Here is a 24281-nt window from a genome sequence, read left to right on the forward strand (position 1 = left end):
CCTCTTGTGTCCCTCCTCCTTTGCCTCTGGCCTAGGTACATGCATCCCCAAACCCCAATTTTATAGTTTAGTTCTTTATTGCGACACAGAATTTTTTGGTGTTTTGGAAATCGCCCTTGTAGTAGCAAAATCTGCAGGGCAGGGCAGAGAGACAGCTGCTGTCGTCTGCACACCACCACCTCCAACTAGAGCTCTTCAGAGATGATGGCAGCAGAAACAGGCTTTCCCAACTCACTTCTCAGTAGCTTTCTAGGAACTGATGGTTTGTCTTGTGTAAAATCCTCTTGGTGAAGAGGGAACAGTGATGACCAAGTCCTAGGACTCCTTCCTCGCTGAGCAGGCTGGTCTACAGGGACTGGCTCCACAGCCAAGCCAAGTGGGGTGGCTTCAAGTGGTAAAGTCTGGCTCGAGAAGGCTCTTGCCCCTGAACTTGGGAGGGAATTACGGCACGGCAGCAGTCAGGGTGACTTGAGCCGACATGACCAGCAGCAAGCCTTCCTGTAGTACCAGTGAGAGCACAGCTTTACTTTTAGCACCAGCACGCAGTTGGCCGTCGCTTTGTCTTCACAGTCTTCTTCTGGGGAACAGAAGCATCCATGGAAGGGGTTAAAAAGGACACGTGCTTCCCCAGCAGGTAGCTGGGCAGAGCAAAGGGCTCCCAAGGGCTCCTCTCCCTCCCTGCCCGTCCAGGCTCACCTGGTGCCTCTGTGGGGCACGGCTGGAGCTGGCACGTCTGCCTGGCTTCTGGCTTGGAAGTGGGGTCACAGCCCTGAGCCAGCGCTTCCCCCTGGTAACACTTCACCTCACGCAGCCGCACGCCAGTGCCACACGTCTTGCTGCACTATCAGCATCGAGAGAGAGAGAGAAAGGGATCATGAGAAGCTTTTTTAAAAATTCTTCTATAGTTCCCAAGTTCTTTCCTCCAGTGAGGCCTCCCAGTCCCTGCTTTGGAGATTCTTGAGAAGGTCTGGGTCAAATCGCACACTGATCTCAAACTTGTGGTCTTTTTATTGCTGGAGCAGAGCCTCCACGAGCTGGGGGTTGGGGCAGAGCAAGGGAGCATTTCATCTCTTCAGTGCAACTCGGAATTGTTTTTGCTTTGAGTGCTGATGCTGTGACAGAAGATGCAAAAAATGGCTGCTGCGAGCCAGGCCCAGCTTCCCCTGTCCTCCCACTCCCTAAATGCTCTCCGGTTAAAACCAAAGGAAAGCAGGGAAAGACAGAACATTGACTCCTGGCAGAGGAGGGGACAGGGCTGTATCCTGTAGGCCTGCAGTGTGGTGGGTGCTCTCGCTTGAAGCACTAATCCACATGCTATAAGGATTTTTCTAGCTTGTGTGTGCCAGTTCCTCCACCTGCTGCCTGGTCTGCAGAAGAGCAGAGCTCGTGGTCCCATCCAGACCTAACAAAGCCCTCAGCAGAACAGGCTGCTAGAAAGCCTCAGGTCCACCAACTCTACCAAGCAGGATTATGAGACCTCCTCTCTCCATTCCCCACCACTCCAAGCCCTACCTGAGACCAGGAGGTAGTGAACCATGTTGAACATGGCCTCCTGAAACAGGCAGCTTGTTCCTCAGGTTTCTGAGAGGCTTCACAGCGCTTCTCGGGGTACTCCCTGTACACACCATTCTCCAGGCCCGCACACAAGACGACCCGGGTCTTCATCCCTCGCCCACAGCTGGCATCACACTGGAAAGAGAACATAACAGCCAGGTAACAAACGATGCTCATCAGCTGCAGAGCTTCAAGTAAGATGGCATCCTGCTCACAAGCAAGCTGCTTAATGCCTGTGCTAGCATCAGCCTAACAGAGGCAGTGCTGCCCAGGTTACAGGAGCAATGAGTGTCTGCAAAGGAGCTGAAGTTCTTCGGGAGCAGGGACAGAAGATGGTAATTAGTGTTTAGCCAGCACCAAGGATGCTGAATTCACCTTGGCTGGCCTTGAGAGCAGCTACCACAAGGGACCTGGAGCAGCCAAAGTAAGACTACAAGAAGCTGTTTCTGTCTTATTTTATGTGTTATCTATGTTCTCAAAAACTACGTAGTATATCTACGTAGCAACCTACATCTCGGAGTACTGACAAACTGGTGGGCCCAAGGGGACCAAACTGGTGCACTGCAGGTGATTTGCATGGACGAGCACTGCTGAGCTCAGAGCTACGTGGGCTTAGCTGGGAGGACCCAGTCTCTCAGGACACCACCAAGAGAAGCAGCAGGAGGCAGGATCTGATTCTAGCTCAGCTCTGCTTCCTAATGTCCACAAAGGCAATTGACAGTTTGAGATTTCACTGCTTTGTACCCTTCTTCACCACGGCAGGGCCGGCACAGCTGGCTTGCATCCACCCTTAGTCATCCTGTGAACTCAGAGCTGATCAGCTGAGAGAACACAGCCAAGGCAAAGAAGCTGGCACACGTAAAGGTGGAGAGCTCAGCTGCTCTTTCAGAGTTCAGGTGAGTTTAATAGCCTGCACACAGCTGAAAAACTGCACTGCAGTGTTGTGTGTGACCCACACCACAGGCCAGAGCAGGAGAAGTTTATGGAACTGCCATAGGTCCCCAGGTTTAACCCCAGTGCTGGAAGGAGACTCAGCTGAATGTAGTCAACAGCTATAAAGGGTAGTACACTGAAAACAGAGGTTTAGCTATGGTTAGAGAGGAGAGGGCTTGGCTGGTTTTCTAAGGAACCTTCTTCCTTAGCGCTTTGTGAATCCATAGTTTGCTGAAGACTTTGAAGACAAAGCCCAAGCCCCACAACTGACTGGATGCTTTCTTCTGGGTGCTCTGGGATTTGGATCAGCTTCTATCTGGAAGCCTAAAGCCTCTAGGCCTTGAGCAGCGGAAGGAGAGTAAGCAGGCTGGCAGAGACTGTTTGGTAGAGCAGGGTACCTGGACCACGTTCGCTGGACTCCAAGTCCTGAGGCAAGTATACAGTTATGGGCTGGATGTGACTTCCAGGGCAGGGATCTGGGCTGTTGGTTCAGGTTTACCTCCAGCTATTATTTATTAGAAATTAAGCTGGTTTTGCTGAGTCTTTCCCTTTAACAGTGGGACCGAAACCTTGCAAGGGGTGAGTGCAGGTTCTGGACAAAGAGCTCTGCTGAGGTGTCTGTAGCTGCCAGCTGGGAGCCAGAGGTGGGACAGGAGGATGGTTTCCTTGGGACATTGGTGCCCTCCCACGGACGTCCCTGGGAAGGCAGCAAATGCCACAAACTTCGAGGTGACCTCCAGGGTATGGGCAGACAAGTGTGGGTATTCGTTACTCCATCCCCCTTTCTAAAAGGAGCTAGGACCGGGGTACAGCTCCGTGGCTGGAGGCTGCACCATACAACCTTGCTCTGTCAGGACAGCGAGGCTCCCACCATCTCCAGTGGGATGTAGGGTAGGAAGGAGGGCTGAGAACACAGCGCTGGGCTTGGCTTTACCTGGTCCCACTCTTGCTCCACCCAGTGTGCGGGGCAGTTCTTGTCTCCACAGGGATGGACAGCCAGGGGCTTGGTGGCTGGGTCACACTGCGAGTTGGAGATCACCTTGCCCTCCAGGTTGCGACACGCGATGAAGCGGCTCATGCGTCCTTCACCACACGAACCTGAGCACTTGGAGGAATAAAGGGCTTTTAGACAATCAGAAAGGAGGAAGGCAGAGGACTCGGAATCAGTGGTGCTCGAAGACCTGAATCCAGAGCCTAAATCTGCCAGTGGGACCGATACTGGACCCCAGGGGTCTTTAGAGATACATTTGGTCAGGGACTTGCAGGTGCCCTGAGCTTCCCAGGTTGTTGAATGGAGCTCAGCTCACAGCTAACCAAAATTTACAGTACAGAGAAGCAAAAATAGAGATTATTCCAGTTTCTTTAGCTTAGCCTCTGCCAGAAGAAAATCAAAAGAGAGCACCAACATGACCGCTCATCTGCTCCCTCGGGCCAGCCTTGCACCCTGGCACTGGGCGCAAGGAGCAGCAGACCCCCTGGACTCACCGGGCCCCAGTCTGAAGCAGTCCAGCGGCGGTCGCAGGGTGGGCCTGTGCACGCCTTCTCACCGCTGGGCTTCTGCGACTCATCACAGAGCGGTGCTTCCACCGAGCAGCGCACCTCCCGCTTCATCGTCCCTTGCGTGCCACACCGGGCCGAGCACTGCAATGGGCATCCAGAGTCAGCGCTGGGGCTCGGAAGCCGAGAACAACGGGGACAAGCAAAGACGAGGGAGGCAGCTATGCCTCCTCCTGTTTTCCTCCTGCTGCACTAGGGAAAAGGGGAAAGGCCCCAGCAGGGACAGAAATAGGCGGGTCTGTCTCTGCTGCTTATTTACTTTGGGTCCTAGAGCTCCAGTGCTCTAAGATGCTGATGCCTGGACTACTGTTCAAAGTCACTGGGCCACTAGCCTAGTCCCAAGCAGGCTGTGGAAAGTCAATAAAAGGGATTCAGACTGGGGTTTAGGTTCTCTATCTCCACGCCACTGTTTTCCCATTCACCCTTTGTTAGCACCACACAGCCATCTAGATCCTCTGGAAGGAGGCAAAGCCTCTCACTGGCAGGGCTTTCATTTGGTCAATGTCCTGCTTGGGAGGTGACCTTAGAGAAAACGTTTTGCAATGGCCTTTGTCTGCTGAGCAGTGCCAGAACGGGGGAACCGTGGGTAAAGGCGGTCCCTGTTTCACCAGGATGCAGTTGGCCAGGGCCTTTCTTGGCGCCCAACATCTGCCAGCCACCTTCCCCCAGGCCCCAGCCCAGCCCTAGCTGCTTACCTGCATGAGCAAAGCTCCCCTGCTGCCTACCTCAGACCACTCGGAGAGCTCCCACTGGGGCCCACAGGCCTTGTTCTTGCAGGCTTTCTTCTCCATGGGCCTGGCCAACCCAGCTGCCTCACAGAGGTCATCGTAAACGGAGCTGTCAAAGCCTGGAGCCAGCATCTTCCAGCAGCGCACAGTGCGGTACTGATAGCCCTCACCACAGGTTCTGGAGCATTCGCTCCACCGGCTGGTCTCCCACCTCCACGAGCGGTCCCCAGGAGAGAGAAAGCACAAAGGAAAACCCAGGTAAGGGGGACAAGGGACACGGGGTGGCTGGGGAGTGCATGCATGCCTGGGAGTCCCTCATCCAGTAGCTGCTGCTATGAATCTGCTCATCGTGTATATGTCTGTTAAGGCGATGCTGGTCTCGAAAGCAGCTTTGCCCTTAGCAGGCAATTCAGACAGCAAATTCCTTCCACTGTTTTGCTTACAAGGCAATACAGGGGCTTAGCTGTTTAAGTGTATCTTCCAGCCCAGAAATATGTTGTCCCTGTGGACAGCTGATGTCGTTTCCACTCACCTAGGCTGGCAATCTCTCCCTGTGCAAAATTCGTGAGTAGGTTCTGGTCGGGTTAGGGCATCGCAGTAAGTTTCATCCACTTCCACCCCATCGTACCGGACACACATCGCATAGGAGGTACTGATACCTGCTGGGCAATCAAGACCCTCTCTTGGTCAGGCTCCATCCAATCCAAAAGCCTCCTCCCACCATGATTAAATTACTGGAGTGTTCACTACATCTGAAACTCTACCTGCCATTTAAAAAAAAATACCACTATTCTCTCTATCAACCGCCAAAAAGGACCTCACATGGTCAGTCACTTGAAGCCAAACCTACCTGAAGTGCACGTGGAGCTGCATGGGGCATAAGCTGAGACTTTCCACCGATACATGTCAGCCAAGCTGATGTCGTCATGGCCCACGGGGCTCACATCAAACTCATTGCTGTGGAAAAAGAAGGTGGCATGAGCTACATATGAAAAACTGCTGCAGACGTAACATACAGTGAAATTCCTCCTTGCTGACTTTGAAGATAGGAAGAAACCCAGCATTTGTCTATCTCCTCTACCTTGGGCAAGATAGATCACTGACAAACAGAGTGTAAAGCCTTGATCCGCCTCCTGAATTCAACTAGCAAGACCTTGATAGCTATGGATCAGCATCCCTCTGAGAGGAGGCATCATTCATAGTGAGTCTTGTGTATATTATGGTCTCTCAACCATCACGGGTGACCTCAGCCTCAGTTCATACTATCACCTTGAGACATACGATGTTAGGTTGGAAAGGGGAGCTCAAGCAAGGTCCCTCTTAGTATCATATAATGTCGTGGGGAGACTTCACATGTGGCTTGCCAGAAATGTTTAAAAGTTGGCCTTCAGTCTCCTGCCAAATGTTTACTCAAGTTACAGCAGCCTCAGAAGCTTATGTGCCCACAGGAATAGGACAGAAGGGGCATGATGTGGTGGTAAATGTGTGTTTATGACATGCTATGGACTCCTGACCTTTACAATCACATCGGTGTTGACCTCACGGGTCCTTCAGCCCCCATTTAAAAGGAACCCTTAGAGGCAGGGGGACCTGAAATACGTTCTGGGAGCTCAGTGTCAGGCCAGCTGTGACAATCAGTCTTTGGAGTAGAAACCACTGGTCAAGCATCTGCCATGGATAGACACTGGTGAATGGGGACATCAAGAACAGCAGTGAGGCTACCAGAGGACTGGCTTGACCCCCCCCCTCCCCAGCTAACCAATGCTCCTGTTTTGCCCAGGAAATCAAGTGCCACCTTTCAGTGCCAGGGGCTTGCAGAGGCTCTGCCTGGCTGATGTCCGCGGTTGGGCTGGCACCTAGCAGAGGGCTCTCCACAGATGCCATCATGCTGTAGTTGGCTGCTTCCCCCTGACTCCCAGCAAATGCCTCCACCTTCAAGTCCTCCAGTGAGTTCTTACGGGCCGGCGCTTTGTGGAGACCCTGTGGCCACCAGGCAGCTGTGGTCCATGGTCCTGCTGTGGAGTTCCTCGGGGCCAGCCTAGCTGCCAGGTGCTGCAGCTCCCTACAGAAGGCAGTGTTGTGCGGGTCTCGGTGGCACAGTCGCCTGAAAAGACGAAGCCTGGAGGATGCTATGCGGCTGTTCTCCGAGAGCTCAGATCTCCTCATGCTGTAGGGTACAGCTGTGCTGATGGAAATCTGATTGAACCTGAGAGCTGGAAGGAAAATACAGGGATGCTTTAATTATACCGGGTGGCTTATACTTCAGCTTGTGGTATTTATCAAAGCAAAAACCATTCAGCATTTGGCCTCAAAATCATAAATTGCCACCAGGGTGCACCAACCAACAGACCTTAACCATCCTGACCAACCTCACACACGCTGTCCATTGCTCAGGAGCTCCATTTAAGCTCAGGCCTGGGCTTTCAGTCCTGGCCTGAGCGATGTTGCAGGGGTACTTTGCTCCTGAATTGTTTGGCTTTTCCAAACAGACCTCAGATCTATCTTGTCACCTTGCTTTCACCTGATGGCCACAGGACTGTTGCGAGAACCTGCTGCTGTCACTGGCCTGCTTGCCAAGCTCGGGTGCTGTGGCACCACCCTGCCTGATCTGTATTGTGGCCACTCTCTCCCAGCTCCCTTTCTCTGACGGAGCTTCTGGCCCTTGCTGCTCCCTGACAGCCTCTACCCCACTATTTAACTCCCTCTCACCCACCCTGATGGTATAGCCACTTTACATTTCAAGACCAGCATGGGATGTCCGCTTTCAATGAATAAAACGGGACAGAAGGAAAAACAAAGCAACCAACCCAGCTCTGTTTCTCTACCAACTGCTGCTGCTTCCACCTCTTCTTCCTCTCCTGCTGTGTTTGCATCGTAGACCTGTCTTATCTGGAAGTCATACTTCTTCTCTTCACCTTGTTCCCAGCCCCAGTCCCGAGTTTGGCTGGTGGAGTTGGTCTGGAAGAAGTGCGGGTGACCAAAGCCTAAATCATCATGCCCTTCTCTTAGAGGAAGCTGTTCACTGGTGTCATCTGGTGACAGGGAGAGCCACGTGGCATTGAAGTCCTGGGCAGCTCTGGAGTTGGCTGGAACGGGATGGTTCTGGCTGGTCTCTGGTAGCTGATGATAGAGAGGTCTGCCTACAGCAGGGGCTACTGTTCGGAGAGATGGTGTCCGTGGTACAGTATAGTCATAAGTTATGTGTGGCATTTTCCCATTGAAGTTATAGTACTGGAGAAAACAGAGAAAGAAAAGAAAACTGTTTTTATTTTAAGGACATGTGTCTCCCAGAGACCTCTTCTAGCCACATTCATTTTGTGATGGATGTTAAGGTGACATCTTCATGAATCCAAGAGGAAACACCCCCACCCCCCCCCCCCCAAGTCAATATCTGGATTCCTCAGCCACCTACAGACTCAGGTTTGGCTTGGGAATCAAGTTAATATTCCCTTTGTCTGAGGGAGGCTCACAACAATTTTGGGACAGGCAAGACAGGAAAGCCTAAAACTAGCTCCTCGCATACCATGGCATTCAGAGACTGGTTAGTGGGCCCGTGAGCTATGATATACTCCAGTCCATCCGAGTTCAGGCTCGAGGGCCGCCGGTACTTGAAGATCGTGCCAGCTACCCTGAAGTTCTGGGGGTTGTCAATGGCTGAGTTGCCGTTGAAGAAGAAATGCCCAGATTCATCTGCAAGTGCTTAAAAGAGAAAGAAAACTGATTAATGTGATGCTTGTGCAAAATACCGGGGCTGCACCGGCACCGAGAGGAAACAGCTCATGACTGAGAAAAGCCCAGTAGAAAAAGAACTGCAGGCCCTCCAGCATTCGTCTTCTGCGTCAGGTCAGAACAGCGATGTTCAATGCCTGCTGCTTTCATTTCCCTTGCCAACAAGAGAATAAATGTCTTTACAACAAGGACTGCCCATAGTGAGCTTGGTTTCCAAATGTCCCTCCTGCTGCTGGAGATGCAGTAGCCTTGGTTTATGGAGAGATTAAGTGCCCCTGTGCTACCCTGAAGGAAACATTCACAGACAGATCTCTCGCAGCACAGAGCTCTCCTCCCACCTCCCAGACAGCTGAACTGGGATGTCCACATCCAGCTGGTCCCTCTGCTTACCTAGGATGTTTTCTGTTTTCCTGCGCTCAATGATGAGGATGTCCGTGGCACCAGCAGGGATGTTGGTGATGAACACGTAACCTGAGGAACAGAACAGAGGGTGAGGACACCCTGAGGCAGAATTAAAACATCTGGGTAGGAAAAGCAGTTCGTGGGACGAGTGCGTATGTAGGAGGGCAGTGCTGCCCTTCAGGGGCAGGACACCAAGGACATAAAAGTACGTTGCACCACTCTGTGAGCTCTAATCCCAGCTGCCCTCTGAAGTCCCATTACAGATCACCATGACAGGTCTCTAAGGCTCAGTGAGCACTGCTGGGTTTGGAGTCAGGAAGGAACTGCACTAGTGTAACCGTCTGGCTTTAGATGTGTGGATGAATGTGCTCTTTCTGGCAAGAGCACACAAAAAGCTTAATAGTGATCAGGGCTGACGTTGAACAGAGGATGGGAGAGACCACCTGCAGCGCTGCATTCACCTCTGGGGCCCCTAACATGAGAAGGACATGGACCTGTTGAGGCAGGTCCAGGGGAGGCCACGAAGATGCTCAGGGGGCTGGAGCCCCCCTGCTACGGAGACGGGCTGGGAGAGCTGGGGTTGCTCGGCCTGGGGAAGCGAAGGCTCTGGGGAGACCTTCCAGCAGCACCAGTGCCTGGTGGGGCCGGCGGGGCAGCTGGGGACGGGCTTTTACACGGGCATGGAGTGATAGGACAAAGGGTAATGGTTTCAAGATGAAGGAGGGTAGATGTAGACTAGATACTAGTAAGAAATTCTTTACTGCGAGGGTGGCAAGACACTGGAAGGGGCTGCCCAGAGCAGCTGTGGGTGCCCCATCCCTGGAAGTGCTCAAGGCCAGGTTGGACGGGGCTTGGAGCAACATGGTCTAGTGGAAGGTGTCCCTGCCCACGGCAGGGGGCTGGAACTAGGTCATCTTTAAGGTCCCTTCCAACCCAAACCATTCTATGATTTGTGTACCACTGGTCCCCTCAGCTCTGGACTCAACAGAATTGGTCTCAGGTAGCATAAAAATTGACCTTTAAAGGGAGAGAAAATAAGCAGGCTCTTGAAGTTGTGTGGTTTGGCAGCTAGTCTTTCCTGCGAGAAATGCAGGTCTTGTCTGTTCTGTTAGATTTTAGGACTGAAACGGGAGGCCAAAACTGTACCTGTACTGCTAGAGGAGCTAGCACCATTAGACCTGCTCTGGAAAAGGACCTGAGTACTTTTCTAGTCTGGTGTCTGCAGAGAGTGAGGCAGACTAGTGAAACAACAACAGTGTAAAATGATGTTCTAAAACACCCTCAAACCACGGTTAATTAATTACTAATGAGCATACCACAGTCTATGCCTTCTGTGGGTGGAAAAATGGGCCATGAGGTTGCAAGGGATGAACTTAAGCCCAGTTTCAGAGGCACTGTCCCTCAGCTGCGCCAACCACAGGACTGGGGAAAGCAGGAGACTAAGTGCAGGCTGAAACAAACACTGTGACCCTCATCACAGGAGCTTAAGTTTCAAATGACCACATAGCACAAATAAAAGAAGATTCATTGATCTCTTCACATTATCTGAGGTGAGCAAGATGCCAAAATCAATAGGAACAAATAGATCCCCAGCTGCTTCCCATCATAAAACCGTGAAGGGAAACCTTACCAGCCTAATATACAGCACATCAAACCAATCTCCTGTGATGATTAAGTGAAAAGGGCAAAATACAGGCATTTAAGCAGGGGTGGCACTCTTCAGTCTTTTCCACCAAGCAGCTGGGAAACTCCTACCCGCATTCAAGCCAGTCACCCTTCATGCCAGCTGGTGGTAAGAAGTAGCAGGTGAAGTCTCCAGACTGTGGTAGCAGGGAGTACCTATCTGTGAGAGTGCCTTTCGGAAGCTGCCCGAGACACGGTGGCAAGTGCTGCCGTCCCCTCCACACACCCTGCATCTGTCCATCGTCCGGGGTGAGTACAGGCTCCCATCGCACCCAACCGGCTGCAAAGAATAAAACAAGAGAGTGTTTTCTGAGACCAGCTTATCTCCACAGGTCAGGGTCTTTTCAAGGAAATGCTACCATGCTCTCTTGATGAGGCTGGGGAGGGGAATGTAGGTTAGCTTGGAGTAGAGTAAGAAATGAATTCAACAGCAGCAGAAATCCACCTGTGTGACTTGTGACCACCTACACTGTGCCCCTGAACCTGGGGCAGGAGCTTGGGCGTGTAGGTGAATGGAGTAAGACTCAGGTAAGATGTTTTGGTTCCTCCTGTCTCCGTATTTGGGCCAATCGTTCTCACTGAAACGATGACATACAACATCACTCTCCAGGAGATGCTGCATCAAAGGCAGGCCTTTCTGAGGCTGTAAGGCACCTCTTTGTAAAACTAGATACACCCACCCTTCATCCTGCCATATGAGGTGAAAAATGAGATCTAAGATTTCTTAATTTTTTCTTTAAATTGGATGACCATAAACAAATGTGGAATCCTAGTCTTCTCTGTGCTGGGAGGAAACTGCTGCCACTCAGTGGGAACATGTGGATGTATACAATTCCCTCTGTGTGAACCTCTCTGCTCTCCTCTAGCCTACAGGCATTCAAGACTGAATGTAATCACCCCATGCCAGGCCTCAGTTTCAATTCCTTGCTGGGACTCCTGGCCTTGTAATGCCCAGGAGGTCCAGTCACGCACTTACGCTCCCAGTTTCTGTACTGCTTCCTCCCACAGCCTCACCTCACACTTCCCATTGATGCAGACCCCTTGATAGGTCCTGTCCTTGCAGGAGGTACCATCCTGTGCTCGGGCCATCAGCTGCCTCTCTCCACTCCGGGTGGTGCATTGGAGGTCACATGGCTTGTTGGAGATACTGGTGTAGTCATCTAAATGGACAGAGGCGGAAAGTCACCAGGCAGATCAAAGTGCTCAGAGAAGGACAGCGAGGAAGGGGACTTTCCTCTTATCCATACTGATGGTTTGATGTCACATTGGATGCTCTTGTTGCTTGATGTGAGACCCCCAAGGCTAGTTTGTAGTAGTAAAGGGGTCATGGTATGAGGCTGCAGCTGGGGACCATGCCTAGCAGAAATACTTCCTGCTGGCAAACCCTCTTCCTTGCCGTACCCTCTCCCCTTTGCGATGCCATCCCCTGAGCCAGACATGGGAATCTGTGTCAGCAGATCCCAGGCCACACATAAACGTACAAGAGCAAGCAAGACCTGTAAGAGAGGCACTGACTGCGTGGGGCTGTGGCCAGCTACACCCCATTCAGCTGAGCAACTGAAGCTAGAGGTGCAGATGCTCTATGTCCCCTTGGCAGCTAATGGAAAGATAAAACCAGATGGGTCCAGAAAGAGGGTAGTATATTAGGTGAGCTCAATCTGGGCCTCAAGGGACAACTGGCAACCCAAGTGAAGCAATAATCTGTCTCGCCTGTGCAGGAAATGGATGGGCATCCTGTTCAGAACAACCCACCACCAACCCAGTGGGAAGCATGCTGGGTGAGAGAGGCAGCCAAAATGGTAGAAGGCACAAAGAGCGTGAACACCCACTCTGCCAAGATGACTGCTGGTTAGCCAAGACAACTCAGAGAAGCCTGTGTCCTGTCTGCCCACCAATGCTTGCTGATGTAGGATCCAAAACAGGAGCAATGTGGTGAGAGAGGAGGCCTGGCTGGGTGGAGCAGTTCTGTGAAGAGACAGGGAACGATTTCTCCAAAGCAGGGAGCATAGGGAAGCACTTCCAGACCAGCCAGGAGCATCCATCCCTTGTCCCCTGGGACCTTCCCCTTCTCCTGTGTCTGAGAAGATCCTGTGGGTGTTTTCTCACCCTGATCCCTTGTGTGAAGCTGTGAAAACCCACCTGGATAGAGAGGCATCCAGTGGTAGTAGCGCTTCCCAAAGGCTTTGGCATTGAAACTGGAGCACTGCTGCTGTTTGAAGCTTGCTGTGTTGGCTGGGCAGGGCTATGGAGGGAATAAATGTGATCAAAAGCTCCCTGTGTCACAGCCATGACTGTGACAGCTGCTTGTCCCTGCTGCATCCTTGGAGAATGAAAATGCATTGCCCACCCTGGAAGGAATCGGTGATGGACTCTGAGGTGCTGTAACACAGGTAGAAAGGCCAGGCCTCCATTGTCGGGGGCCTCTCAGACAGCTGTATTTAACAGTCCCACAAAAATTCCTTCCAGCAAAGGGAAAAGCGTACTGGAAAAACTTTGTCCCTGGTTCCACCCCAGAAAAAAAACATTTTTATATCCTTTTCCCCCACCTCTCAGTCTCAGAGAGTAGAGCCCATCTCCCATGTCTTCAAAGGCACACCATCAACCATGCCAGGAGCAGATCATACCCCTTGTCTGCACTCCTATGGACCAGTCACGCCCTGAGTGCTGGTGCTCTTGCAGCTCCAGGTGTGACCCCCTGAGTCCCACATCACCCAGTGAGGAGCAGTCAGTACTGGAAGTGGTTCTCACCTGCTGCTGGCACAGTTGGTAGTGTCTGGCTTGACCAACACACATGGTGGTGTTTGTTCCCTGGGGCATATGGAGCCTGCAAAGCAGAAAGAATGAGTTGGAGGTCGGTGAAGTACTAAGGTACTGAGATGACCAAGAAGCCAGGCCTGCCTTAAGGGGGAGAAGCAGGGCAGGCATTTTATCAGAGCAGAACTTTCTGAATCTACACTAGCCAACATCTCTGAAACGCATTTTCAGTGCTTTTAGGTGGACTGTGATTTCAGGCCGTTCTCATTTCAGGGCAGGTTGAGCAGGCAGGGACCAATTCCAGCATCACCACCTCTGTCCCCCTTCATTTCTGAGCTCCAAAAGGGTTGATGTGACAAAAGGACAACAGACACTGATGATCCATCACTCCCATGGAAGCGCCCAGGATTTGCAGTGACCAGGGGAGTTGACTTTGGGATTCACTGTGCAGTAGGCAGACAGATGGCACCTCTCATGGAGGAGACATGGAGGAGACTGGCCACCTTAACAGATTAGCAGGAAAGGCTTGCTGCAGACAATGGACCAAAACCATGGGAATTTCTCAACACTTGATGCTTTAGCTCTGGCCATAGACAGAGGGAGAATGGCCAAGACCATAGATTAAGGGAATGTGGCCTGTGTAATGATGAGCAACAGACAATGTGTTAACAGTATTGGGAACTTAGGATGCACTGTGTAATGAAGAACCCCGCAGACATATTCAGTCTGGACTGGCTATAGGTACTGCAGCTCCCGTCCAGAGCAATGCTCTACATGATGGAGGCAAAGCCTAAATTTTCACCAAAAGGCTTGAAAACTGCCACCTCTTTCAGCTGAAGCAGTGGCTGCCAGCAGACTCAGGCAGAAGTTGTTTCATGGGCATACCTGGCTCACACTTAAGCTGTTCTCCTTAAAGCTCCAAACCCTTTTGGCTGGATTTTACATTGGACTTTTTTTAAAAAATTCAGACTTGATCCCTGGAGTAAAACGCCACAGCAAAGCCCTCCCCTCTCCGGCTGTGGAGTCAAGGGTACAGCAGATGCCAGATGGAGAGAAAAAGGGCTCCCTCCCACCCTCCATTTCCCACTGCTTTCCCATGATGGCCACAGGATGCTGGGGAGGAGGAGTAGCAGAGACATTGGCAAGCCCAGTTAGCAGGGAGGCCACATCCAGACGGAAGGTACCACTGCACATCTGAACCCTCACCACGCTGTCAACCAGCCCACATAAAAGAAGTTTTTCTTCTGCAGGAAAGAGAGCAGGTTGGGGGCCCTGGCTTGAGCCTCCTCCGCTCAGGAGTGCATTCACGCAGAAGAGAAAGAGGCCAAGTGTGGGGGGCAGTGTGGGGTGGGCAGCCCCCGTGGGCTTGCTGTGCTGCAGGATGCCGGCTCTCATTAACATTTCAGGAGCCTGGAGTAGCTGGTTAGTGAGGTGCTAGAGGAGGAGGAGGAGGGCTTGGTGGCAAGGTGACCTGGAGGGGACAGTGGGAGTTCAGGCAGCTGAAGTTCCCCAGCTCTCCCCACGCCCACAAAGCCAGTCCAACTGATACCAGGACTGTAGCAGCTGTAGGGGACAAATGTAGCTGTAGGGGACAAATGGAGATGCTGTCAGGTGACAGCCAAATAAATGACAGAGGGAAAAAAACTTGCAAGCTCTGCAGGGAATAAAGAGGAGAAATTGCTGAGACGTAGCTGAGCTGGCTGCTGCCAGGCGTAAATCAAGTCCCCGTAAGGTGTCTGGGAATAGGTACCCACATCCGTAGCACAGGAACTGGCTACAAATCAGGGTTAGGTTGGTCAGAGCAGCGACAGTTAAGTGAGGGTTTGTGAAGGAAAGGGGAAGAGGAGCAGAGCTAGCCTTCTCCAGCCCATGACCCTGTCACCTTCAAGACTCCTACAGACCCCAAGAGAGGACCAACCCCTTGCTCCCCATCAGATGAGCCCGGCTGAGTGGGTGACATGTTGAGGGGCCCTGTCGCCTGCCCCCTGCAGCATGCTCCTCCCTCGTCAGCCCTCACCACCACCACCACCGCTTGCTCACCGCCAAACCTGTGGGCAACAGCCACCTTCCTTTCCAAAGGGCCACAGAAAAGGGAACCGCTGACCCTGCAAACCCTGAAGGTTCGGCCCCAAAACGCAGGCTGGGGACACCTCGTTTGCCCTCTGCCACTTAAGATCTGGCCAAGGGCTCAGGCTGGGACACAACTCACCTCTGTCGCAAACAGTGCCTCTCCCGGGACATCACACCTCCCCCGCAGGACCGGGAGCAGGTGGACCAGGAGCTCCACTCTCCCCACCACTTGGTGACTTCTTCATCCCAGGGGCCAGCTCCATCTGCTGCCTCACTACTGTCCTGACAGAAACAGAGCATGGTTAGCTGGAGAACCTGGCTCCTCCCCACCCCAGGCAGAGAAAGGCCTTCCAAAGGCAGCTCCCCCAAGGACCATGTCACCTGGATGCCTTCTAAATGGGCAGCTCTAGGACAACTGTGGCAGGATAAGGCCCCTATGACTCAAAATTCAAAATTCTCTCCAAGACTGGGTTATGCATGGGAAGAAGGGTGCCTCTGGGATCTCATGACAGAGAAGGGCTGTTGGGTTGGACATGTGTGACAGTAGCGCCGGCTGCAGCCTGACCCCACAGCATTGCTCCCAGCCTGGGTCGGACAGGGCAGCAGCTCACAGCTCATTGCCATCCCTGCCTGGGACGGACACACGGTGAGGAGAGAAGAGGAAAAGCTGCAGCGCTTGGCCGTTCGGAGGCCTGCCTGCAGGGAAGCTGGGGGTACACATCTGTCACTTCACTGGAACTGCATTTCAACGAATAAACTTTTCTTTGTGACCAGATCAGCTCAGATCCAAGCTCCTCACTCTCCAATCCTCACAAAAGTAATTTTCAAGGGTGCTTCAGAACCAGAGCCTCCTGCAGTTGTTGTTGTCCCCTCTCCCCATGCATCCCACTATGCTCCAAGGAGGATTGCTCCCTCTCCCAGCATGCCTTGCTGGGGCTGAGCCTTTAAATTTGACAAACCTGAGCTCTTCTGGCCCCAATGTGGTCACTGCAGCAGGCTGCTGTCGGCTGTGCCTCCACAATTCCCAGCAGGTAAGGGATTCTGTGTTTTAGCTGGGTTGTTGGGTTTTTTCTTTCAATATTTTCCCATTTAGTGTCCAATGGCCTGAAAGCTCCCAGGGACTTTGGCAAACTAGCCAGTGCAGGAACTAACTTGCTGTTTACTGAAATACAGCTGTGAGTAGCATTGAATGCAGCAATGAGTTTAACACAGGACAGTGACTAGAAGCTAGATATGCTGACAGCGCTTCAGTTCTAGTAGAAGAAAATAAGTAATTTTTATGTGTGTGAAGTCTGCTATGTTAAAGTAAGGGCTCAGGGAAGTTTTATCCGTGCTATTATTAGCAAAACATGCTAGTTTGTGGCAGTGGCTGATAGTCCTGTTGCAAAGAACTGGTCTGCAAAGCCTAACTGATGGATCTGAGAGAAAACTCAGCAGGGATTGCTCATCACTAAATGTGCTCTGTTCACTTTTTTGGTTGACTGTCCCTTGGCTTTATGCTTTTTCACGGTGGTGTAATAAAGCCAAAGCGTTCTTAATCTTGTGTAATTCCTGCCTGAGAACTTGTTGTTTCTACAGCATCTGCCAAAAGAACATCCACTGGGCAAAGGAGATGCAGCTGGTTTTATGCAAATGTTTTTAACTTGTAAATCAGTGTGGTTGAAATGCACATAATGCCTCTTCTTGGTGATAGCCAGGCCATGTTGAAAGTAACCTACCCTGCTGCAAAAAAGCACCATGTTACCTGGTGCTTTACTCTCTAGTGATTACAGTAGTTAATTTTGAAAACAATACAACAAAACTTTTTGTTGTACTTTAGGTTCTGGCTGGAGCTGACTTGCCTGACAGGGAGAAAATGCTGCAGCCAGCAGCTCAGTTGCTCAAGTGAAAAACAAAATTTAAAATAAACAGACATGTTTTCAAAAATACCTCCTCCTCTTCTTCCAAGATCATCCTATTTCTTGTTAGAATTTTTGTCTGCCTGTATAATTATCAGACTGTAAATGGAAATGCTGGCTATGCAGCTTCTGCATTTACAAAGGAAAGAAACCAAAGGCCTCTTATTGTACGTATTTTCCACTAAAATCTTCTGTGACCCCTTCTGTGCTTCTCTGTGATAAGCATCTCAAGGCCTGTGGAGACAGAGCTCTTCACAACTGTGGGGAAGGGGCATGACAATGATTTATCCAGTGCCTGTTCGGAGAGCTCAGCACAATGCAGATTCTTGCATGGCTGGGGTAATAATCAAAGCTGGTGTCTTATCAGACAGAGTAATTAGTTACACCAGGCACATGGACTGCCTGGAGGGAAGGCATGTGGACCAAAAGCTGCAGTATTTACATAGCTTTTTCCCCAGGTAGCAATAAAAATCTGTGTATATGTAACCCACAAGATAGTTCTGCTCCAGAGATCTTACAATTCAAATAGCTGAGACTGGGCAGAAGGGAAACGGGTGAAGGGGAGTGAAATAGCCTGTTCTACCGACCTACCCCTGGACATGGAAAAGACTGTGTGTGTTTGGAATGGTAGAAAGTTGCAGGCTCCTTTTCAGGGTTACTGCTCTAGGGAGTTTTGCCTGGACGTAAGGAGACTTGGCATGTGATGGCAGAGCTGAGGTCTGGGGAAGATCAGCATCTCTGCCTTTGTGCGTCTCTTTCTTATGATTAGAACAGGATCCGTGCCTCTCTGCACTGTGACTTTCAGGAATGACAGGAGCCCAAATGAGGATTTATTGAAGGGTGCTAGTCAAAGAGACTTTTTTTTAAAAAACATAAAATGTGTTCCCCTATATCCATAAGCCCTGTTCCTGCTTCCTCTCTGCACTGAAGGAATCAATCACTTTTTAAGTAGATTGATTTGGCGCTCAGGTTTTCCATGACCAAGCTCCCTTGCCAGTCCTTGCCTAGGAGCATTTATTTTCTTGTGTAAGCAAGGACAACGCTGAGCCGTCCCCTTGGCCAGTGAGACTTAAAGCATGACTGCATCCAAGTCCTAGGCCTGGCGACGTGGAGGGGGAACTTCAGGTATCTAGAGCTGGGGCATCTGATTCCAATCTGTGCTGAATTTATTATATTGTCAGAAATAAATCTGCATTAACCATGACATACAAATGGTTCTTGTTTTTAATTTGAGATACTTGCATTTTCCAGATAATAAGGACTGTAGGAAAGGCTCCAGATTAGATTAGCTCCTAGTTTTTACCAAGCCCCTCTGCAAATCTCAAGAGTTATCTTCTGACCGAGTGAATCTTCCCTGCCCCCTCCTTGCAGAGGAAATCAAAGGGGCTTTACAAAAACTATTTTACACTTTCCTGGTTATAGGCGCTGCTGGAGCTGCTCTTATTTGTGCTCTGCTGCAGAATCACAGAAACAGGGCAGGCTAGAAATGCACATAGGCCCAGACTTTATAATGCTGGTTCTGCCTGGGCTTGGATGAGGGCTCTACTTAAAGGAGGTAAGAGGATCAGGCACAATTCCTTAGGTGATGAGGAATATGAGGCCTAAAATTTACATCCTTAGAATAGACCATACTCCAGTTCAGCCAGGTGCTCTCCACAAGAATCTCCCCCGAGGCATCTGTGGCTTGGCACAGGGTGATTATGTAGCTGCAGCTCTTCCTCTCTGAAGCTAACCAGGTTATTCCTGTGCCTCTACCACTGAGTAGGTGAGGGTTGCCCTCCCCTCGTTGGAGGGGCCAGAGCTTTGAACCCCAACCTGCAGGGAACTTTTCAAGGATAAAATATCTGTCTCCAGATCTGTCAATATGAATGACAGAAAAATCAGTCTCTAAGCCAGCATCACTGAAAGCTTTTTCTGTCTAACCCAAGACCCAGCAGCTGCCTCCCCTCTCCCCCCTGCCAAACAAAGGCTGCCACAAACAAAATGCTTCAGCCCTGCGAAGAAGGGGGGGGCCTGGACTGACATCCTATCGGATTTCCAGGCGGTCTTTCTGAAGAGCTGAAAGGGATAAAATAAATTCTCCGCTGACTCGCTGTCATGCTCTGGATCAGCTCTGAGCTATGCTGGGTTTCCCAGAAACCTGGGAATAACTGCAATTACCGTGTCAGTGGCTCAGCCTCCTGCGTTGCTTATTGTTGTGCCTAATCTTGAGATTCATTAGAGCCTGGGTTCTGGAAAAAAGCTGTCTGGGAAGAGAGACCACAAACATGCCTGTCTAGTTCCCTTAATAGAGGAGCTTGTGGGGGTTGGGGGTAGGGGAGGCTCTTGTTGCAGCCTGGCATGCCTTAAGGGCTGGCCCACCACTGAAGGGCACAGTAGCTGTTATAAACTGTTCTGCTCGACCCTCTCTGAGCTTGTAAGACTACTAGAAATGGCAGCTGAAAATGAAATAAATTCTTTACAGATCTTTTCCGAGGCCATTAACTGCATGTCCTCTACCAAAAATTTCCACAATCCCTTTGCTTAAGGGCTTCTTTCCATACTACTTACTGAAATACTAAGTAGGTTCAGATGTCTTAATGCCTGGAATGGATGTCAGATTGTTATCTGGAAATGAATGACCATGCTCAGCTCCCCTGGTTTGGACACCCCATGTCATTCTCTAACTAAAGCTGTGGTGACAGACTTTACCACAGCCCTGAAAAAAAACAGTAGCATTTGCAATGATGTCCCGATGTTTTACAAAAGAATTGGTGTTTGTGTAAAGCTATTTCTCACCCTGTCATTGTTTTATCCTGTTTGGGTAGTCTAGATAGTTTGTATGACAGATTCAATGCTGGAAGCAGACAAACCCCCAAATTTTCCTTGGAAAAGTCAAAACAAGGTATTTGAGGAGTTTTCTGTGAGGGGAAGGTATCCTGAGGTAAAATGAGCAATGCAGAATAATTTTTATGGGATCAGGAAGAACATTAATCTGAGGAGAAGTGGTAGTTTGCTAAATATGTGATATTGCAGCAGATAAGTAACAGAAATCTGAATATATAATGAGGTGCAGATGAGAAGCAAATTAGAAAACCAGTGAACAGAAGCCAGTGGAGAACTATCAAGCACTGTTCATCATCCTGCTGTGACAGAAAGCTCACAGGCAAGTGCTGTATGTCATTACAAAACACTTCATCCAAGCCAGTTAGGTCATTCCCTTCAAGTGGGATTAACACTTGAAGGCAAGCTGGTTGAAAGGATGGAAATCTGTGAAGGGGTAGAAGGGAGTAACAGGCAGTGTGCATGACAGGCGTGTCTACCATCAGGTTTTTCAGAGGCACTGAATGCAGTTAGTCCCACGTAGGAAGGTATTTGCTTACCCCTTCTAAGTACTGAGGCTTTCTATGACACTTTGTATAATCGTGTTGTATATAGAAAACGGGACAGTAAGAGGAACTGCAGGTTAATCCCCCAATGACCATTCTGTGCACTGTCTTACACCAGAGATACCAATCAATAGGAGCAACACAACTTGCACTACTCAATCCTTGATCAGAGTGCTCTGCAGGGATCTCCTGGAGCGCGGGAGTCCTCAGGGCAGACCTGGCAACAGTGCTGGTGTAGCTTTGTCCTGGGGAGGGCTGAGCAGCCCTCCTCCCAGCCCCGGATGCCCTCGACTTAGGCACTGTATAAACACAGTTGCTAGGGGTAGGGAGAACCGCCAGCAGCCAGGGCTTGTGTACACATGTTGATGAAGGAGTCCATCCAGGTCAGCCCTATGCAAAGGACTTCACATCCGTTTAGCCTGACCTGGCTTGCTCTACCTGAAGCTTCTCTCCGACTTATCCCTACAGTTAAGGGGTAAACAGAACAGGCAGCAGAAGCACGTGAAGGTAAAAACCAAGTGAAAATGGGACACTTGAGCTTTAAACTTAAGACAACCCCAGAACAGGAGCTGCTGCTGCTCCTCAAACCTGGGTCATCTGCCATAAATCTGTGGTGTCTGGTCTTCTCAGTGTTTAAGATGGCTCATGTGAGATTTCTTCACCCCAGCCACGGGGAATCTGGGGTGGGAAACACAACCCAAACCCCTCTTCCTTTAGCAGGGCAGAATCTCTTTAGCCTCAAAGAAATCCGGCTGGGTTCCCCTCGGGGAAACAGAGCACGGAGCCACAAAGCACACAGTGACCCGTGAAGGCAGGGGCACAGCCGGTGCCCTGCGAGCTGGGATTTCTGCCTCCCCTGCCACAATATGGGGGGTGATTCTCCCATTCCAGGCCTTGGGAAAGGAAAGGGGGCTGGCGGAGGGGCTTTGGTGCTGCTGCGGAACAAGTGCCGTGAGGAGGGCCAGGCTGTGGAGGGCCTTTGTGGAGATATCTTCATCTCTTCAAGCAGAGATGAGGGGAGTGTGGGGCACCCCACAGCTCGTGGAGAAAGCAGCTGCCCAAACCCACGCCTGGGGTGGCGGGAGGGAGAGGGAAGAAGGAAATCTGTTTGTTTTCAGTCCTAAACTGGGGTCAGCCCTCTGGTAGGGATGGACGTGGGGGGCACACTGGGGCGAACCCCCAGCCAGGAAAGGCCCTGCTCCCCCACGGCCCTTCTGGTGATGCCGGGCAGCCCCCCCAGGCACCCTCACCCCCCACCCCCCGGCCTTTTGTCGTGCCAGGCCGCCGGGGAGCGGGCACAGCGCCTGGTCCTCGGGGCACACGTGTGGGACGCTGGGCAAAACCCCCCACTCCAGCACCTCACGACTGAAGGGGGGGGGGGGGCGACAGCGGGGGGACCCCCACGTCCTGGCTACCCCCTGCAGGAACCAGAACCCTGCAGGGCCAGGGGGGCGAGGGGCCGCCACTCCCCTGAGGCGACCACCCGCTCCCTGGGCCGGGCCGCCCTGCCCCGGTGCAGGCCCGGGGGGGCAGCGACCGGCCCCGCCGGCTCGGGGCGCCCCTTCTGGCCCCGGCCCCACCGCGGCGCCCTGAAGGGAGGGAAGGGGGGGGAGAGGGGAGGCTCCGCCGCCGCGGGCCCACCCGCCGCCGCTTACCTTAGCGCCGAGGGGGGCGGCGGCGGCGCTGAGGAGCAGGAGGAGGAGGCGGAGGCAGCGGGGAGCGGCGGCCATGCCGCGCTGCTGCTGCAGCCGCCGCGGAGGAGGCGGCGAGGCGGCGCGGCGGCCCACCAGCGGCGGTAGCAGGAGCAGCCGCCGCCGGAGCGCGGCCCGGCATGGCTGAGGGAGTTAATGACTTTACAACCTGCCGGGTGGCGGGCGGCGACCCGCGGCGCGGCCGTTCGGCGGGGGCTGGGGCGGGGAGGGGGCGGGCGGGCGCGTCTCAGGCCCCGCCGCCCCGGGGCTCGGCCCCGCGTCCCGCCCGCGAGCTGTGTGGGGCCGGGCGGGCTGCGCCTGCCCCCTCGCACCGCCCTGCCTGCGGCCGCCGCCGCCCGGCCCTTCCCCAGCCGCTCTCGCCACCTTAAGCGGCTCTTACGGAGCCCCCCAGGGGGCGGCGGCGGGAGGCGGCGAGCGGGCCCGCGGGCTGCCCCACTCCCACACCCGCAAACCCCGGGCTGCCCCGCCAGGCCCTCCGGCTGCTCCCTGCTGCACAAAGGCCGCTTGCTGCCATCTTCCCTGCCATTCCCGGGCGAGCTCTGTGTCTCGGTGCACACCTTTGGGGCAGAGGGGCTCCGGGACGGGGGGCAGCTGGCGCTGGGAGAGCTGCTCCGGCTGGCACCATGAGCAAGCCCCATGGCCTGGCCTGGCCTGGCCCGTCCTGGTGGAGGACATGTTTGCGCAGAGGCCATGCTTCCTTAGGTCACGCACCAAAGCCCGAGCCGCCTGGGAATGTTGTTCTCGGCCGGCTCAGTCTGTGCGCCCTGTCTTTGGGCAGTAATTGCAAAAAATGCACGTTGTGAATCACCTTGATTTTGCTTGAACTTCTTCGCAGCAGCTGGTACTCTGTTCAAGGCCTTCTCCAAAAACCTAGTGGCACCTCAGCAGCCCCCATGAGCTCCCGGAAACATTCCAGGCTAAAGAGACCTGGCAATTCCCATCTCCAGGCACTGCCTGCAGGCTGGCACGCTGTGATACCCAGCTGTGCAATGTCAGGGGAATGAATCTGCATGCCTGGCACCCTCCCTGCTCCTTTCAGGATCCCCCCTTGCCACACTTGTGATCAGAAGGCAGCTCTTGGATGGCTGGATTTGATGATCCTAAAGGTCTTTTCTAACCTAGAAGGCTCTATGATGCTGTGCTGTGAGCCTCTGTGCCGGCATGCCTTGGCCCTGCCGGGAGCTGGCTGCTGTGAGCCATGGACAGAGACTGTGCAAAAATGGCACCAGGTGCCCCCAGCCCATGGCGGGCCTCTGGGGAGCGGCGTCTTCTGCCTGCCAGATATGGGAAGGGGATCTGAGCCCTCTGCACCTCTCCCACAGCGAGGGTTTCAGCCTCAAGGTGGAGGGAGGGGAGAGGAATGATGGAGGGATGTCAGCAGGGGGGAGCAATGGAGGGGAGAGGAATGATGGAGGGATGTCAGCGGGGGGAGCAACCAGGCACCCCTGATCAAAGCTGTTTGCCAGCAGGCGGGGGGGCGAGGGGAGGAGGGAGGCGATGTGCTTCTGACCTGTCAAGAGACAATGAGCGTGAGGAGCACTGACAAATAACATGGCTGTGCCATGAGCTGCCTTCTACAAAGGTGGGGGGTGGGGAGAGCTTCAAAGTCAATTCTTGACTTTCCTGCCCTGCTGCAGCCCTGTGTAATGTCCCTCTGGAGCCAGCTCCAGCCTGGCAGATAAGGAAAGCTGTGGAGAGGCACAGAGATGGGGCAGAGGCTGTGCCTAAGAAGAAAAGGGTGGCTGGCTCCGACTGAGCGAGGCAGTCAGCAGCAGTGCGGGTTTGACGTGAGTTTCAGTGCGTCTGATCATCTTCAGCGCCTCTCAAAGCCAGTGTCTGGGCAGGAGCCCTGGGAGGTGCCAGCTGGCTGTTGAGCGCCGCTTGGTGCAGAGA

At 52.6% G+C, this 24281-nt stretch overlaps 1 protein-coding gene across 6 annotated transcripts; it reads right to left on the bottom strand.

Moving 5' to 3' along the window:
- Positions 1–64: 64 nt before the first annotated feature.
- Positions 65–22541, bottom strand: LOC102051747 (ADAMTS-like protein 2). Of its 6 annotated transcripts, none has more exons than XM_055725082.1 (18): positions 22332–22541; positions 15550–15692; positions 13335–13410; positions 12726–12828; positions 11601–11746; positions 10743–10866; positions 8892–8972; positions 8296–8471; positions 7688–8003; positions 6568–6985; positions 5623–5729; positions 5305–5434; positions 4770–4983; positions 3973–4128; positions 3422–3592; positions 1513–1689; positions 697–841; positions 65–577 (listed from the first exon to the last, which is right to left on the bottom strand). In XM_055725082.1, exons 1-18 carry the CDS (start codon positions 22404–22406, stop codon positions 459–461), a joined length of 2877 nt encoding a protein of 958 aa, XP_055581057.1. In that variant the 5' UTR covers positions 22407–22541; the 3' UTR covers positions 65–458. The 6 variants fall into 6 exon arrangements, 5 of the variants coding, with proteins under 5 accessions (XP_055581057.1, XP_055581056.1, XP_055581055.1 ...); XM_055725081.1 differs by having other exon boundaries at positions 5305–5431; positions 7580–8003; XM_055725080.1 differs by having other exon boundaries at positions 7580–8003.
- Between the last annotated feature and the right edge of the window lie 1740 nt (positions 22542–24281).

The sequence above is a fragment of the Falco cherrug genome, chromosome 12 (assembly GCF_023634085.1).
Source record: "Falco cherrug isolate bFalChe1 chromosome 12, bFalChe1.pri, whole genome shotgun sequence".
Classification (NCBI taxonomy): Eukaryota; Metazoa; Chordata; class Aves; order Falconiformes; family Falconidae; genus Falco; species Falco cherrug.